The following is a 16,659-nucleotide window of genomic DNA, read 5'->3' on the forward strand; positions in this document are numbered from 1 at the left end:
AGGAGAACTACAGATGATCAAATTACACTCTTCTGCCACTTACTACTACTATACTACCAGGTTCAACAGGTGTGATGACTACTGAACTGGAGTTTGATTGGAACTGAAAATGTTTTCACTGTGTGAGAACACAAAAGTGCCTGATTATGACTCATCAAATTTTGTGTAGATTTCTGTCCAGTAAAAGAGAAGGGGGAGTGTCCAAAGAAAACTTAAGTAAATTATGCTACAACATGAATAATGACTTTTTTTTTTGAATGTTCATTCACAGCAGAAAATTGGAGGTGTGAGTACTGGTCCAAATACTTTTTTTTCTAATTTAGACCAATGTAAGGTTTACAGTCACACAAGAGTACTCATTAAGTACCACAAGCAGAAGCTGAAAAACTGAAAGCCATAAATCCAATGTAATAAAATGGTGACTGATGCAAATCACGTGTAATTACACCTGGAAAACAGTCTAATAACGTAAAGAATAATTTCCTTTTGAATTAACACAGAAATACAAATATACAATTTTGAGTTTAAATTTGTGAAACATTTTACAACACCAACCATCTCCCTGATTTAAACCTCCACAGCAACTGAAGGTGAAGAGTAGGCTCTTTTAAAAAGTTTGCTTTCCACATTTAAATTCTAACCATTTAAATCAACAACTGATGTTTCAAAGGCAGTCTCATCAAATCCGCGGGATGAACGACTGACACTCAGAACATCAAGGAAGCAAATTTAAGGACGGTCCATGAAACATATATAGATATACATATATATATATATATATATATATATATATATTTTTTAAGCCTGCCTTGAGATGTGCACACTTGAGAATTACTTAAAAATTCCACCCATGTTTCCACAAAGAATTCTATAGCTCACTTTTCAAGTGAATTCCTTTGAACTACAAAAAAGAAAGAAAATCTCTGATCACTGGACTGAGGAGCAAGACATAGAGCAAATGAAAATATCGGGCAGAACGTGAAATGCAGTGTAAAATTTGGATTGCCTAAGATTGGTTGCTGAGAGTCCAGAAGTTTAAGGAAAGGTACTAAAAAGGTCCCTGCAGCAATTTACAAACTCTATAACTAGAAAAACATGGGTGCAGCACAGACCAAAAATAAGACATTCAGTGAGCAAACAAAGAAGAAAGAAAGAATAGAAGCCACACAGCCCAGGAATGCTGCTTCGGTTCGGCTGCTCCCTCCTGGGCCACACCACTGTGTGCGTGAGGACTGGACGGCCGTGTGTGGGCAAGGCCAAAATGACATCACAGTTATTCAGACTGGTTGTGTTTAAGTGCGATCCCTCTGGGCTTTGGGGCGGGGTTTGTTGCCATGGTGCAGGCGCGAGGGGGCGTGTCCCTCTCAGTGTTCGTGCTCACAGGGGATGGTGTCCTCGGCCTGGCCCAGCAGCTCTAGCATCTCCTGGACGATGGCCTGCAGGGCCCGGCCCAGGTCCTCCCCGCTGTACGGCTTCCCCAGCGGAGGCACGTGGATGAAGGCGGAGCGTCCCTGGCTCAGGTACAGAGAGGTGTAGTAGGTGTAGTCACACAGGTACCTGGCAGGGAGACACAGCCACAAAAGCTCAGGACGGCAAGGCCATGTCCTGGACTGACAGTAACGTATCGCCTATTGTCCACCTTTTTATTAAAAACATTTTTCACAGCTGCAAATTAGAAGCACTTTTTGCATTTTGTAGCATAGATTTTATATAAACAGTAAATACGTTATTGCAGCTTAATTTCCTTAAATGACCTCACAGACTTTTTTTGAATAAAACATATTACCCTTTAAGTAACTTATAAATATTTATATTACACCACTCTGATATGAGGGTGGTAGAGACTCTCTCTCACACACATAAACACACTGTGATTAACGCCCCCTCTGTAGTTTCCCCTGCAGAGAGGAGAGCCATACCCACCTGCCAGCATCTTTGGACACGGACACCGCCACGCCCAGCCCCGAGGTTGACACCCTCTTGCAGACAGAGTCCATGTCGATGACGGAGTCAATGCATTCAGGCCCGCCATCTACACAGCACTTAGTATCGGGGCAGAAGCTGCAGTTGTCCAGGCCTGTGTAGCCGTGGTTATGTCCACATTTCTCCAAGGTGATGGTGGTGGCCATTCCTGACACGCCCACATGGACCACCAGCTACCCTCGCCACACACACACACACACACACACACACACGCACGCGCGCACCACACACGTACGCACACACACGCGCAAAGAGGAAGGACAAAGATGAAACAAAAGTTGGATGTGGATGCAACAGGAGGTACCTGTGCCTTTAGTCCAAATGGAAAATATTCACAGCTGACCGGCACTGCAGGGTATATGGCGGTTATCATGTTTATCGTAGTTCTCATGTTGCTCCTCAGCTGGTTATCAGGACAGCGTGTTACACTGTCTTTACACTGCCGGACAGCAGCACTGTTTCTGTAAACATCCCACCGTGTGAGTGAGTAACACGAGAGTGTAATCTATGCTATTTGCCCTGGATAAGTGCGTCTGCAGAGTGACTAAAGATTCATAACCTGCCTTCTTTCTTTCCTCACAGCTGCAGCAGACTTGGGGAAATCTTTGATCCGCATCTTTGTCTATGTCCACAGTGCAATTATGAATTTGTAGTAAAATTAATGCCTCGCTGTAAATGTGTTCAGTGAATAGCAGTCAGCTGAAACAAGCTGGCTACTGCTATGTCAGTAGCCACAGACAAGGTCGGTACCTGTGGATGGTATCGTTCCCATAGTGATGGTACCAGGCTCTGGACGGTCTGGTACTCCACAGGCACCTCGTGCACATGCAGGTCCACATCCTGTCCCAGGCCCAGCTTCTTCAGCTCCTGTGTGGGGGAGGGGACCGTGAGTCAAGGAGCTGTGCCTTGCTCTCTCCCTGTCCGTGCACTGCTCTCTCTCTGTCCGTGCACTGCCCTCTCTCTGGCCGTGCACTGCTCTCTCTCTGGCCGTGCACTGCCCTCTCCCTGGCCGTGCACTGCCCTCTCCCTGGCCGTGCACTGCCCTCTCCCTGGCCGTGCACTGCCCTCTCCCTGTCCCTGCCTCTCTCTCTGGTTTCATGCTGTTATACTCATCTTGTGTTTTTCCCATTTCAGAAAACAATTCAAACACAAATCACATGATCAAGTTTGAATCGGGTCAGTGTATAAAGTGTATAAAATACAAGAACAGAATTACTGAGAGATTACCATCTCTTTCAGTTAAAATAAAACTGGAATATCAACAGGATATTACAAAATATCTTCCCTTATCACTCATACGCACATGAACACACATTCACACAGTCATTCATGTCTACAGATGATTGTGATAACAAGAGCTTTGCGTTCAGTTACACGTCACAGTCAAAGGCCTGGTGTCAGGAGGAAAGCTGCACCTCCACCCACTCCCAACACAAAAGGCAACGAGAAAACAAAGACCTGACCGGACGTGACATTCTGCAACACATCTGATGGCTCAGAATTAGACACTTAGATCTAAACGGTGCTCCTAATGTTTCAGGTCACCCTTCTTTGGTCTCACTGCCAATGTCCCACCATTGTTTCTTCTTGTAAAAACTGAATTAGGAAAAGATCAAATGTATGTTCTGTTTCAAATGTTCAAACAACTGCCATATGCTGAAAAAAACTTTCAAACTCTTCCACCATGTGATAAAAGGCTTATATACGCTTTTGCTCAATCACCCTGTGGCTAGAAAAACCATATGTTTTTAATGTAGTGATCTGAGAAGTCAGAAACTGCACGGCACATTTGCTGGCTGCAGTGTGAGTTAGGCACAGGGTTCCTGGAAAACAGAAGCACAAACTCTCTCTTTCCCCTGTTCAGTAAACCTCTTCAATTTTCCATCTGCTGTTGAAGCAACACAACCTTCTGCATTCCACATTGCATCAATCCGCGACAGTGGACTCCTATCACCCAAGAGATGTTCCACTGGAACTGTGCCCTCACTCCAGTACTTTACAACTGAAATAAAAACTTTATTTCTATTCAATATCAGCCCATATATGAGCGTAACGCTCACCCAATTTTTCCTAGCATAAAGAAAAGATGCTATGCGTGTACATTTATTCACCTGACAAACGGTCTTATCCTGAGCAACACGCAAGAAGTGCTTTCAACAGGGTTTCGCAAGCAGCTGTACAAACGCTGAATCACTGGAGCTCCCCGAAATTCACCTTACGTGAAATTCAGTGCCATCGTGGAAAACACTGTCACTGTCACAGGGCACACAGCTTTACGCTGTTTACCACCAATTATGGCGTGCTCTCACAAAATCAACAATCCCTTATGGTGATGCCAGAAAACAGGCTTACCAGCAAAAACTCCTTTACTAAGAGCACAGCACGTCCTGGACCTACCATCAGACATTCTGGCCTCTTCCTGCACTTTCACCTATAAAACAAACATGAACTCATGATGTTACTCCAGCTGTGAGCCGCTGTCAAACAGCTGACAGGCCTTGTCCGCACCTCTAAATATGGCTTAGAAAACTGGAATTTTAATGAGCGCTTCATTAATTAATTCATAACTTTTAGAAGTGTCTTTGCTTTGAAAATAGAGGTGCTTGTGTATGTGTTTGCAGAGGTAATGCAACCCTACACGGGTGGGGCCATCGTGAGTTAGCAGTCACAGTATCTTGCACACAATCTCAGCATTGTGCTGCAGGGAACATTGTCTTGACTGGTCCGTCTGAGTCAGCGAACAGCATGTTATGAGGCATCACTCTCCCATTGCTATGGAAGGGGAACCAAGTGTAAAATCACCTGATTACACACACCACTGCCCTGAGAGAGCCAGCTTAGCACCTCCTCCTGTTACAGCCAGCCGAACACCTCCCACTGACAGAGCAAGCTTAGCTCCTCCTCCTGTTACAGCCAACCAAACACCTCCTCCCATTACAGCCAAACACCTCCACCTGTTACAGCCAGCCAAACACCTCCACCCGTTACAGAGTCAGCCTAACACCTCCACCCGTTACAGAGTCAGCCTAACACCTCCACCCGTTACAGCCAACCAAACACCTCCACCTGTTACAGAGGCAGCCTAACACCTCCACCCGTTACAGAGGCAGCCTAACACCTCCACCTGTTACAGAGGCAGCCTAACACCTCCACCTGTTACAGAGTCAGCCAAACACCTCCACCTGTTACAGAGGCAGCCTAACACCTCCACCTGTTACCGAGGCAGCCTAACACCTCCACCTGTTACAGAGGCAGCCTAACACCTCCACCTGTTACAGAGGCAGCCTAACAGCTCCACCTGTTACAGAGGCAGCCTAACACCTCCACCCGTTACAGAGGCAGCCTAACAGCTCCACCCGTTACAGAGGCAGCCTAACACCTCCACCTGTTACAGAGTCAGCCAAACACCTCCACCTGTTACAGAGGCAGCCTAACACCTCCACCTGTTACCGAGGCAGCCTAACAGCTCTTAGCAGGTGCTGTTGTTTTTTGGTGCTTTTTGAGCAGCTCCTACCTGCACTGCCACCCAGCTGGCATTGACTGTGTGCTCTCCAAAAGGCCCAAACCCTGAAAAATAAATTAGGAAGCAAGATCAGACACTTATCTGCAGCTCCTGACAGCACAATCATAAACAAAATCGTACTGAACCACTCAAACGCACAGCTCCCTCCCTCCCTATAACTCCTTATCTTCCATCAGGATAATTTCAGCAATACTGCAGGAGACTTGGCACCTAGTGCTCCTACAGCACGTCACCACCACAGTCTTCATGCGTGAGTCTAAAGGTTGAAATCCACTACCGACAAACACTTTTAATGAGTAACTTTTCATTATTGATTACGTTCATCGTCACTCTCTCTGCTGCTTAACACCACACTTAGGACACTAGCACATCTACTGGTATCAGTCAAAAGTCTCTGTTCTTCACAAATAAACAAAACAGCACAGAATGCATTCGCTCTGCCATTCGAACAAGCACCACCTTCCAAAAGCACATGTCATGAAGGCCTGGCTGCTACTTTCAATTAAAACAGGGGAAATAATATCCGCAGAGAAGCATCCAAGCAGACGTCTTCATCCAAGACTTACAGGATCTTACAGGAACTTACAGTATCAAATTATTGATATCTGTGAGGGGGTAGGTATCATGCAGATATGTGTATATTGGACTGCATTAATCTTCACACTCTCTGGTGATGATAAAAATTTATATAAACACAGATCATTTTCTCATAATGCATGGAGAGACACAGTTACATTTAACTAGTCACTAACCACAGTGAAGACAATGGCGTGTGTGCATAGAGCCTCAGAGCAGCATGCCATCCAAAACACTGTGTGGCTCCCGAGTGGCTCAGTCAGCAAAAGCACTTACAGTTTCAAGCGCAAGGCTGAGCTGCATGGCCTGCCTACAGTCCCAATGTGCCGTCGAGGATATGTGGGTGGGTAGGTCGGCCAGGGTTTGCCTGTCTTGTGCTGGCCAATAGGGCACCTGCAACCTGCCTGCATATAGCTGCACATATCTGCCCAAGCTTGGCATGGGGACTGTGGTGTGTAAAAAGCTGGTCTGTGACACAGCTGGGCACTTTGAATAGGGAGAAAATGGGGGAGAAACCATTGGACATGCCAAACTTAAAATAAAAATCACTAATGTCTGAGCCATGGATCCCCAAAATCTCCTGAGTGTTCAGGAGGGCCATTGCAGGTGTTAACACCCTCTTCTTGAGAAAGTACAATATACCTGATGACAGCGGTAGCGATGTTATGAATCAACAAATGAGGTACCATTTATTGAATATCAAGGTAGGCTTTTGGAACCTATCAAAACATTTGGCACTGCCTTGCGTTTTTGTAGTAAATAACCCACTCATATATAATAAAGATTACTGCATAGCTTCCAGGAGTTCTCTCACCGCCACGAATGATTACGTCACCAAGGCAAGCCTTTCTGTCACAGGCCAGCGGTCATCTCCGCCAGAGACCCCACCATAAGCATCATATAATCATATCCTCACTTCTGCCAACACGGTTTTCTCTGAAAGGTAAAATATTTCCTTAGGTAACCTCACTCCGCTGATAAAATCTATATTTGGGGTTGCAATGGAAACAACAACTCAATCTAACACTATGATTCAGAGCTTATGAAGTGCATTTGATTTGAATGAGGTTCAAAATCAACTATGCATTAATCATCAATAATTATTAATTATTATTCATGTGGTTAAACATGACTCCTAATTTAATTTAAGAAACACCGATTTTATCTATGCGCTCATATTTGCATTAAAATCTTCAAGTAACAAGTCGACTAAGTGATGTGCAAGTTATAACAAAACAAGTTCTTACAAAACCCCTGATCGCCTCATGATTTACCGGCACGGCTTCGGAGCAACATTACCATAAAACCGCCACTATCACAGTAAGCGCACAGTGAGTGCACGCTTTGCGGGGTACTGCTCCGTCCCTCTCCGCAGGGAAGCGTGCAGTTGTCTGTCGGTGACCTGTCTTAATGAGCGTGCTTGCACAACATGTCCCGGAACATTCGTTCTTTTTTCAAGGTAAATTATATCCCCCTGCAGGTGAAAAGAAGACTCGGAAACTACATGTGGACTCGTTTTTGTGCTTTTGTGCTGTTCCCAGACATCCGCATTTTTTTTATCCGACCTGGCTTGAAACTTTCCCTATTCTGTATCTCACGAATGCGATAGAACTGGCAGCAGACGACTCTGAGGTGTCTTCTTTCAAATATAGAAAGATGCAAAAAAAATATTTGCACGTCGCAGCTCGGACAAAGGGGCAATAATGTGGCAAAATTATGACAACACAGCAATTCCCAGATACGCTAAATTTCCCCTAATGTGTTACAATAGCAGTAAAAACAGCAAAGTAGTCCTTTATAGAAATGATCTAGCTGTGTCATACCCATTAAGTGCAAAGTGCCACACTACTGCAAACTTGTTACTTCTCCAGCTCTGCACACAACTGGCATTTCAGATGACTTTCTGCTCAGAGCTGCAACATACTTTTCAAATGATAATTTTACGCGAGTATGGTCTACTCTAAGTTCCGTTTCTAAGCCAAGTCAATTGACTAGTTGCTCTAGAAGCGAGCAAAATAGTGCGACATGAGAGAAACCCGATCACTGCCATATTCCAAGACACTGAACCTTTAATCTCCATTACTTAAAAAAGAAAAGAAAACCGGTTGCTACGCAGACAGCAATGAACAAAGCAACCTTTGTGACTGCTAGCGAGCTAGCTAGCCAGCTACATTGTTGAACATGTAACTAGATTACCCCTACCTAATTAGCGAACGTTAGCAAGCAAGTTGCTACTGTGTCATTACATCAAGACTAAGCTAACTATCTATTGACTGTCAAATCTGTGTTGGCTGCATGTATCCGCAAGATGATTTCATTTGTACGATAGGTAGCTAGCTGGCTGCTTTGTACCGTGTTTAGCCCCCGAACCATCTGAGCAGCTGTTTAAAGAGCAAGCTAGTTAGCTAGCTTATAAAATTGCTAGTATGTGGCTGTTCTAGCTGGTGTGAAACGCTCAACTGTCCAGTCAGCACAGGCGAGCAAACTCTCTCCCTGAAGCAGGAGTTTGACTTGACGGCAAGCACCCTTACCGGTAACTATCACAGTCCTCTTGCTGTTATCCATCCTCGTCCAGTCGCAGCTATACTGGGTTAAACGTGTTACTTATAGTGTTAATTAAACACGCGATTTCCCTTACAGTAGCCAGCTGGGAGTCTGTACCTCTTTCACTTTTAGGACGGGCTCTAGTTTGAGCTCCACCCTCGACACCGCGACATGCGTCGAAGACGCACTTCAGCTGATCGGGATCATGTTGATCCTCACGCATGCGCATTAACGCCTTAGCGTTGGCTGGGTCCCCAGTGCACTAGTCTAAATGAAAGTGACGGGGATGGTGAATGCAACAAAAGCATTCTTAAACAATTAGCAAGAGTAATTGAAATATTTACTTTAGTTAACGCGCATATCCCAATTGAGCTGTGGCGTTTAAGATCTGCCAGCTCTCCTATTAATGCGCCGATCCATGCCGGTGCTTCGTATTTTTGCCTGCTTTGAGACTTGAAGGAAAAGCAAACTGAATCTTCCCTGTACATCCTGATAAATTCCATATTTGCATGACGGGATTTCCACAAAGTATTCATTTTTAGTTTCGTTAATATTCTGCGGAATATTAAAGATATACTCAAACTTCATTCACACTCGAAACACTGCCTTTAAGATTTTTTTCTTTTCTAAAGACCTGTTTAAGGCCTATTGGGATTATTGTACATGTACAGTTTGGGACAGTGCTTTCACCTGTTCACTTTTATGGCAAAATATCTCTCAATGGGAAAATTTCAGAGGTAATCGCAATCAAAGTACGTGCCTCCACAAATAGGAAATAAAGCGCTCAAACAGCGCCCTCGGCCGGACTGTGATATTATTTTGAAATTGGGACTGTGAAATGCAACCGAACATGAAAGCCGGAGCGATTGACTCTCCGGTCCTGTAATTTTGATTGGATAGAGTTAGGCACATGCATAGATTGAACCATGTCATTGGCGAAGAAGCATCGCACAGACGTTATGTTGCGCTTGTTGAAACTCTGCGTTTAGGAAACGAAAACGAGCGACAAGGAGTAGCGGGGTTGTAAACTTCCTAGCTGGCCTGAGTATTGTGTGAAATTTGAAAAAGCCGGTAAAATGGTGAGTTTAAATTTTTGGGAGTGCATATTGGGGTAGGTGGCCAACTAGATCATCTACTGCAGAACAGTCTAGATAGCGAGGGTTTAGGAGATGGTGAATGCCTTTCTTCCCCCTATCAACCAGCATGTTAGCTGGGCTAGTTAGCAAGACAGTACGAGACGGGGAAATCGCAGCTTGTGAAATGTGCCCTCCAGTGGGAAAGTAATTGTTCTGTTTTATAACTAGCAAACTCGTTAGCAAACATTATATGGCCAGCTGATGGTAGTTATTTAGTCTCTTGCTTGCTAGCTAGCTTCCTAGTTGGTCTTATTTCTAATGTTACCGCGGCTGTGCGTCACGTCTCATTGTCACGTAACTGGCTAATAGGTAATTTAACGACCAGTATAGCTCTAAAGATACCTATAATTACGTATCTGCGAGTGAAATTGCGGTAACTAGCTTGCGAACTGTAGTGTTATAGATTAAAGGTTACATTTCATGATCATCTCACAAGACAAGTAACATCGCGCACAGATCATCGTTTACATGCTGTTCATCTGATTCTCCTGTTCTTCACAGCTGCCCCTGTCTTTGTTGAAGACTGCACAGAACCATCCTATGGTAAGCAGCCTTATATTTTCAGAATATTATGTTATCCAGATGAGTTTGCTTTTAAAACTGAATTATACCTACCCACTCGTTAGATGGAATATCGGAGCTAGTAGATGTCTGTGGTAGTTTTTTTTCCTACGCTGCATAATTTCTTTTCCTTTAAATTGGCCGTACCCAATGGGAATTCGTGCTTTAACCAGTTATGTACCTTGTCCAAGGGTACAGCAGCAGTGAAGGAATTGAACCAGCAACCTTGTGGTCACAAGTCATGCTCCTTACCACTACGCTACACTGACTTACATTCTGCTGCCGGAGGTTTGGCCACAAGGCAGCAACATGTGAAAAGGACAGTAACTACAGTTCTCCATATGTTGCTTTACATAATTCGAAAGAGACAGGAGAAAACAAGCCCACGCCAGGTTTCTATGAAACGCAAACCTTCAGCTGTTCTGATGTGTTTGTTTCCTTTCAAAGTTGGTGGAGCTGAAGAACGGCGAGACGTATAACGGTCACCTGGTCAGCTGTGACAACTGGATGAACATCAACCTGCGAGAAGTCATCTGCACCTCCCGGGTAAAACATTCATAAAGGTTTAATTAGATTACCACCATGTCAAATATGCTTGTGCACAGTTAAATATATACGGTAAATGAGATGGGTATATAAACGATGCAATCTAAACACCAGGGGTATTCTCCAAACCCTTGCTAGTCCCAAAGACTGACATATGATTGGCTCACACATTTGGCCAGTAATTTTGATGTCATGGGCGGGGGAGAAAGGTTAACACAGAAATGTTAGTCATTTGCTGTTCTAATTTGCCCTTAAGGGTGACATGTTGGGAAAGGAAGCCTCAAGGGCCAGACTCTCGGGGAATGAGCCTCTTCTTCTATTAGAGGAGTTATCAAGGAATGATGTATTAACCAGAATTGATTTAGTCCAAGACTGGAGCTAATTAGGGTCTGTGAAGTGCAAGCCCAGATGGGTTTGCGTGGTTCAGTGTATCATGCCCAGAACAGCTTTAAAACTACCACGATCCCACTCCGTCAGAGTTAATGTGTGAAAATGCATGCTCAGATTCAGTAACACTTGTTATACAAGTTGAGAGGAAAAACAGCAGCATGAATGTTTTGCGTCTGTCCTGAAGGAACCATGCATGTCCACACAGAGGAAAAATGAATTAATTATATACGCAGATAAACGTTTCCAGGAAGGCCTCTGAGTTCAGCAGATCTGCTGCTGTAAATGGTGGCTTTTCTGTGCCTCACGGCCAGAGTGGAAAATGAAGAGCTGCTCTAATGGAGAGATCTCTTGCATGTTTTTATCTGCAGTTAAATGCTTGCAGATTTTAAGATTTTGAGTGCCGAGGCACATTAACGTTTGGCCCACTAGGTGGCTCTGCAGAGCTAAATCGCAGAACACTGTGGCACACATGCTCAGCACTTCAGTTTTGCCAGGAGCAGAGCCGCACCAGCACGCCCCTCCCTGTGGATCGGCCGCTTCTGGCTCCTGATTGATTTTGGTGTTTGCGGTGCTGCTCCTAAGGACGGAGATAAGTTTTGGAGAATGCCGGAGTGTTACATCCGAGGCAGCACCATCAAGTACCTGCGCATCCCGGATGAGATCATCGACATGGTGAAGGAGGAGGTGGTGTCTAAAGGCCGCGGGCGGGGCGGAGCGCAGCAGAACCGGCAGCAGCAGAAGGGGCGTGGCGGGGGCCCTGGCAGAGGTACGAGGAAGAGCACCCCGGAGAAAACACCACATCGGGGGGGGGCAGACACAAGAAATGTAGACTGTAAGAAATTTGTCAGATTTGGGCCCCTGCAGGAAGATGAATTACTGAAATTACACTCGCATTGGTATGAGTATTAGTTTGTAACGTAGTGTAAGAGTCTGCATGATGTGAGAAGAGTCATATCCCCAGCATCACGCCCAGCACCCTGCAAGTCAGATGACTACAGAACCTCAGTTAATGTGTTTGGTGGGAAAAGGTGGATGAAGCTTCAATAATTAGACATCACTGAAGGATTCTGTTGTTTTGTTTTTCTGCATTAGTGTCCACAAAGCCGTGTTAGTGCAGATGTCACGGTGCTTTCGTGAGCAGGCCAACACTAACATGATGGGCTGTTTCCCGACAGGCGTGTTTGGAGGGCGTGGCCGAGGTGTGCCGGGGGCTGGGCGGGGCCAGCAGGAGAAGAGGCCTGGCAAACCGCAGGGCGTGAAGAACCAGCACTGAAGAGGAGAGGGGTGGGCGTGAGAGGGGCGGAGCAAGGAGGGCGTGGTCCCGTTCTCCCGGCTCAGACGACGGGCCTGCTGTGGGCAGCCCTCAGCCCAGAGAGAGCGCAGTGGGAGCGGCCTGGACCTCCCAGGCCCCCCGGCTGTCTCTGCCTGCTCACCACCGCACCGCACCCATCACTCAGTACCGGACACTGGCACATACATTTGAGTTCTCTTTTTATTTTCAAAAGAAAAAAAATTTGGTTCACAAGCAATTTAAAAAGTGCGTATCTGTCGGGTTCTTCAGACACTTTAAACATTGCTGGTATGAAGTTGCATATTGAAGATGTTGTTTTATGTGTAATTAATCAGACTTCTGGGACTCTGTCAGCTTTGTATATTTGTGTATTTAAGCGTTCCTAACCCCTGCTCTGCAGGGTGGAAGGCTCATTGTCTGAGGAGATGATGCCAGTTCAAGCGTGAATCATATAGTTTGACCTTCTATTCACTCATTTATTGAGAGATTTTTTTAGGGGGGAAAAAGGAGCCCATAATGTTAATATTTCTTTACATGAGGGGGGAAAAGAACAAGAACAATAAACAATGTTTTTTTTTGTTAAACTCAAACAGTTGTTTTAGTGAATGGAAACTCATTTCGGTAGCTGCCTACTGTCCAAACCACGCGTGTTTCCAGAGCAGCAGAAATGAGGAGAGCACCAGCCTGTGTTTGGAGATGGATTTCTCTGTGCCTACAGCAAAGCAGTGACTCAGTCTGCAGCTCAGTATTACCCTCACACCCAGGGACAGATTTGTTCTTTGTATTCATTTAGCAGACTCTGGCATACTGAGGCACTTAAGGCTAATATGGTATCATACAATCGTGCGGAAGTCTAGTTACAATCTTTAGAAGAAACTTTGCTTTAAATCTGAGTGTTTATGTGGTACCAAACAATGACCTGTAAGGACAATGTTAAATTATAATACCTCAATCACAGTGACAGTGTTCTGCAAGGGTACTTTATGCTAATATCAGAACTGGAGTGAACAGTCAGCTGCACTTCCCAACGAACGACGTGAGGTACGAGAAACTGCATTTAATGTAAACGTGATTAAACGTCTCTGTTATGGAAACTGCCTTTTCACCAGCGGATCAGTGCCAAATATCTTGGAACAGGCTGATGGTGTCGGGCCTTATCGCTGAAATCTGGTATGCGGACTTGGATCTGAACCCGAGCACATATTTTAGGTCTGGTTGTAACCTGTTGGACGGGTTGATTGGTAGAGAAACGGCGCTCAGAGGGGTGGCATAGTGCTGTGCTCGCACAGGGGGCACTCCCATTTCAGATGTGTCTGCATCTGCGCTGTTTCTCTGTTGGTGTAGATCCTCTCCCCTGGGCTGGGGAATGACTCATAGGTTCTGTGTGTGTTTAAAGACTGTTTGCATAATAAAACCCAGCAGCACCCAGGGAGGGGTCAGATATCGGGACGCTGTGTTCTGAAGGAGTGTCCCCCCTCTCTGGGTGTAGATGAGAACTGACAAGTTTGTGTCCTCAAAAAAAAAAAAAAACAAACTAGCTTGTTCAGGTCTCCTGACATAAGTTTATGGTGTCTGACTTCTGAAAGTGATTACAAGGCAGATTCCATACTGGAAATGCTTTTGTTGAGCAGGGTGAAACTATTTGGTTAGACCTGAACATTTGCTAATCAGTCAGTCTTTTTCAGTGCTGTGAGAAACTACATTCATACTCGTGACAGACAAAGGAATAAAGAGCATTTTCCCCACACTCAGCAACACTGCTGCTAGATACTGATAGAGCTGTCATAATTACACCTAAAAATTCAAACTGTATGGGCGAACTGGTAGACGACTTTATTCTTAGATCTTTTTTTGCTTTTAACACAACTGTGGGTGTATGCTTGTAGATGGTAACAGCTTCAATTCATCGGTAGGCCATGTTTAGCTTTTATGATTATTTTTAAGCATCGTGTACACTTTCATCATAGTTTTGGTTTGGGAGGCTTATGCACTATTTCCCATTGCCTGACACTTATTTTCCATCATGTGCTTTTTACTTATAGCCTTGTTTTTACAGCTCTTACAAAAATACACTAGATGTATTGTATCGCAACAGCCTTAAATGTCAATCTGGATAGCGCGTCTGCCAAATTTATAAAATAAAAGAGCTCTACATGTTCCCCACACAGTCCAGATTGTGCCCATCCTTCCCCAGGGCTGGGGCTATCCTGCTTTCCCTGGGAGATCCTGTATGTAGGATTAAGAAAGGCTTGTAAACAATTTCAGACATATTTAGCATACCTCTTTCACAATCTCTCACGCTGGCATTCTGCCAGGAAGACTGTTCCCGTCCTTCTGTGGTTAACGCACGCATGGCTTTCTTTGCTTTTTTTTTCTCCGAAACGGTACATTTGGGACCTTGCGAAACATTTCATAAACAGGATTTTCAGGCTGACCAGTTTCGTTGGTGTGGTTTTGGAGGATGTCCTTTCGGGGCTGTGGGACCCTGGGTGTGTGAAGTGGGGTATGAGCCATGGGAAGGGTCTGGAGGCTGTCTGGGTCTGGCACTGACTGGCTGCAGAGTGCCCCTGCCTGTTCGACATCACTCTGAGGGAAGAGTTTCCAGCCTGAGGGGGAAATGGCCTTCATAACCAGGGTTACTCTCATACCCATTTTATGATGCAAAGGTTGTCATAGCAGTCAAGCGCTATTACTCTGAGCTCATTCCGTGTCAAAAATACAAGCCCTGTTTACACTCCTGCCCTGTAACGCGTGCACACACACCTGCTCTCTGCAGCTAACCTGTCGGTTGTCCTCACTGTCAGAAATGAAGGCAGCTGAGGGCTGCTGTGTGGGATGGAACTCTCCGCTGATCAGTTCCAACCTGTTTGTGAGGTCATAAACATTCCAGGCAAATCTCGAGGAGCTTCGGTAGTGCTGTGTTCTGCGTGTCATTGTGTGTGCACACGCATGTGAATGTGTGTGTGTTGCTTTTTATCTTGCTAAATGTAAAGCAGACTTCATCTTACATCAGTGGTTTAAACCATTGAAAATATTTTTCTCCTTGTTTTTCCAGCTTATTCTTGCATCCTCTGATCCCTGAAGTTCTCTACCTCTTGAACAGGGCATTCCTGTTCTGTAAAAGCTATAAATTCATATTGTGTATGAACACAGAGAATGTGAATATGTGAATTGCGGTGTCTTTCTGAAGCTCTGTCTGTGGAGCAGGCTGTTTCCAGTCAGCAGCAGTTGCTGTGGAATAGATGCAGGAAAATATAAATGCCTAGCAGCTAAGAATTTAGCTGCCTTTCCTTAAAAAAAGCCCCCACCTCTTCCCTCCGCCCACGCATCTTCCCTCCACAGCAACAACGCCCCCCCCCCCCCCCCCCATTCACCTGCTTCTGCGTCACTCACCATGCCAGTGTAACCGTGGCTACGGATGATGCTTGTGCTATTCTCCGCTGCTGATGCAGGCAGGCTGTGGACGTCATCGGCTCCCTCAGGAAAATGGGTTATTTTTACTGCCGGGCACCAATTCGCCAGCCTGCAGCCCCGGCGTATTTATAGAGCCCACACCAAGCGTCTGCGGTCTGCACAGAGTCACCTGCTCTCCTCCCACTAATCATGAAAGAGATGGAATTATGAAAATGTTTTTTTTTTTTTTATGAATTTCATTCCGTGTTCTCTTTTCTCACCCTCCTCCCTGTCGCCCTGTCTGCCCTCAGCTCTCCTCCTCCCCAACAGAAACTCTGTGCTGCCTGCTCTTATCTGGGTTCCTTTTTTATTTATTTATTTGTTCTTTTTTTCTCAAGGTCTTTCGGTAAACAGACGATACGTTCTGGTCCGCAGCAGTGTCGGTGAGGACACGTGTCTGGTCTCAGGGTCGTCTGTTTGAGATGCAGTCAGCCTCATATCGCTTCAGACGGCTGCAGATCACAGGGGGAGTGTCTGCACCCTTCTCACCTCTAAATTCAAACAACGGATCCTGTTTCTGCCAAGTGTAATATGAAGCTTACTGAACTTGAGTTTTAAATAGTGGACATTAGATGGTGGAGACAGGAGAATATTACAGCAAATTTAATTAGCATGTCTTTATTACCTAATGACTAACTAACCCAAATAACAAATGT

The 16,659-nt window shown here is 45.2% G+C and overlaps 2 protein-coding genes across 3 annotated transcripts; one reads left to right on the forward strand and one right to left on the reverse strand.

Moving 5' to 3' along the window:
- Window positions 1-808: 808 nt before the first annotated feature.
- LOC118795794 (pyroglutamyl-peptidase 1-like) lies at window positions 809-8,755 on the reverse strand. Of its 2 annotated transcripts, XM_036554526.1 has the most exons (5): window positions 8,614-8,755; window positions 5,498-5,550; window positions 2,734-2,850; window positions 1,924-2,156; window positions 809-1,557 (listed from the first exon to the last, which is right to left on the reverse strand). In XM_036554526.1, exons 1-5 carry the CDS (start codon window positions 8,645-8,647, stop codon window positions 1,365-1,367), a joined length of 630 nt encoding a protein of 209 aa, XP_036410419.1. In that variant the 5' UTR covers window positions 8,648-8,755; the 3' UTR covers window positions 809-1,364. The 2 variants fall into 2 exon arrangements, with proteins under 2 accessions (XP_036410419.1, XP_036410420.1); XM_036554527.1 differs by lacking the exons at window positions 5,498-5,550; window positions 8,614-8,755 and adding an exon at window positions 4,336-4,397.
- Window positions 8,756-9,476: 721 nt separating this feature from the next.
- Window positions 9,477-13,327, forward strand: lsm4 (LSM4 homolog, U6 small nuclear RNA and mRNA degradation associated). Its single transcript, XM_036553899.1, has 5 exons — window positions 9,477-9,503; window positions 10,264-10,305; window positions 10,771-10,869; window positions 11,842-12,025; window positions 12,435-13,327. Exons 1-5 carry the CDS (start codon window positions 9,477-9,479, stop codon window positions 12,530-12,532), a joined length of 450 nt encoding a protein of 149 aa, XP_036409792.1. The 3' UTR covers window positions 12,533-13,327.
- The last annotated feature ends 3,332 nt before the right edge of the window (window positions 13,328-16,659 follow it).

The sequence above is a fragment of the Megalops cyprinoides genome, chromosome 20 (assembly GCF_013368585.1).
Source record: "Megalops cyprinoides isolate fMegCyp1 chromosome 20, fMegCyp1.pri, whole genome shotgun sequence".
Classification (NCBI taxonomy): domain Eukaryota; kingdom Metazoa; phylum Chordata; class Actinopteri; order Elopiformes; family Megalopidae; genus Megalops; species Megalops cyprinoides.

Bases quoted from the DNA above. Each gene is read 5' to 3' on its own strand.
- LOC118795794 (XM_036554526.1), bottom strand. From the start codon at position 8,647: ATGGATAACAGCAAGAGGACTGTGATAGTTACCG. The intron at 5,551-8,613 runs GTAAGGGTGCTT...TTTATTTTTCAG, and splicing joins GAGGACTGTGATAGTTACCG to GGTTTGGGCCTTTTGGAGAG. The intron at 1,558-1,923 runs GTGGGTATGGCT...TCTCCCTGCCAG, and splicing joins GTGTCCAAAGATGCTGGCAG to GTACCTGTGTGACTACACCT.
- lsm4 (XM_036553899.1), top strand. From the start codon at position 9,477: ATGAAAGCCGGAGCGATTGACTCTCCG. The intron at 9,504-10,263 runs GTCCTGTAATTT...TGTTCTTCACAG, and splicing joins CCGGAGCGATTGACTCTCCG to CTGCCCCTGTCTTTGTTGAA. The intron at 10,870-11,841 runs GTAAAACATTCA...GCTGCTCCTAAG, and splicing joins AAGTCATCTGCACCTCCCGG to GACGGAGATAAGTTTTGGAG.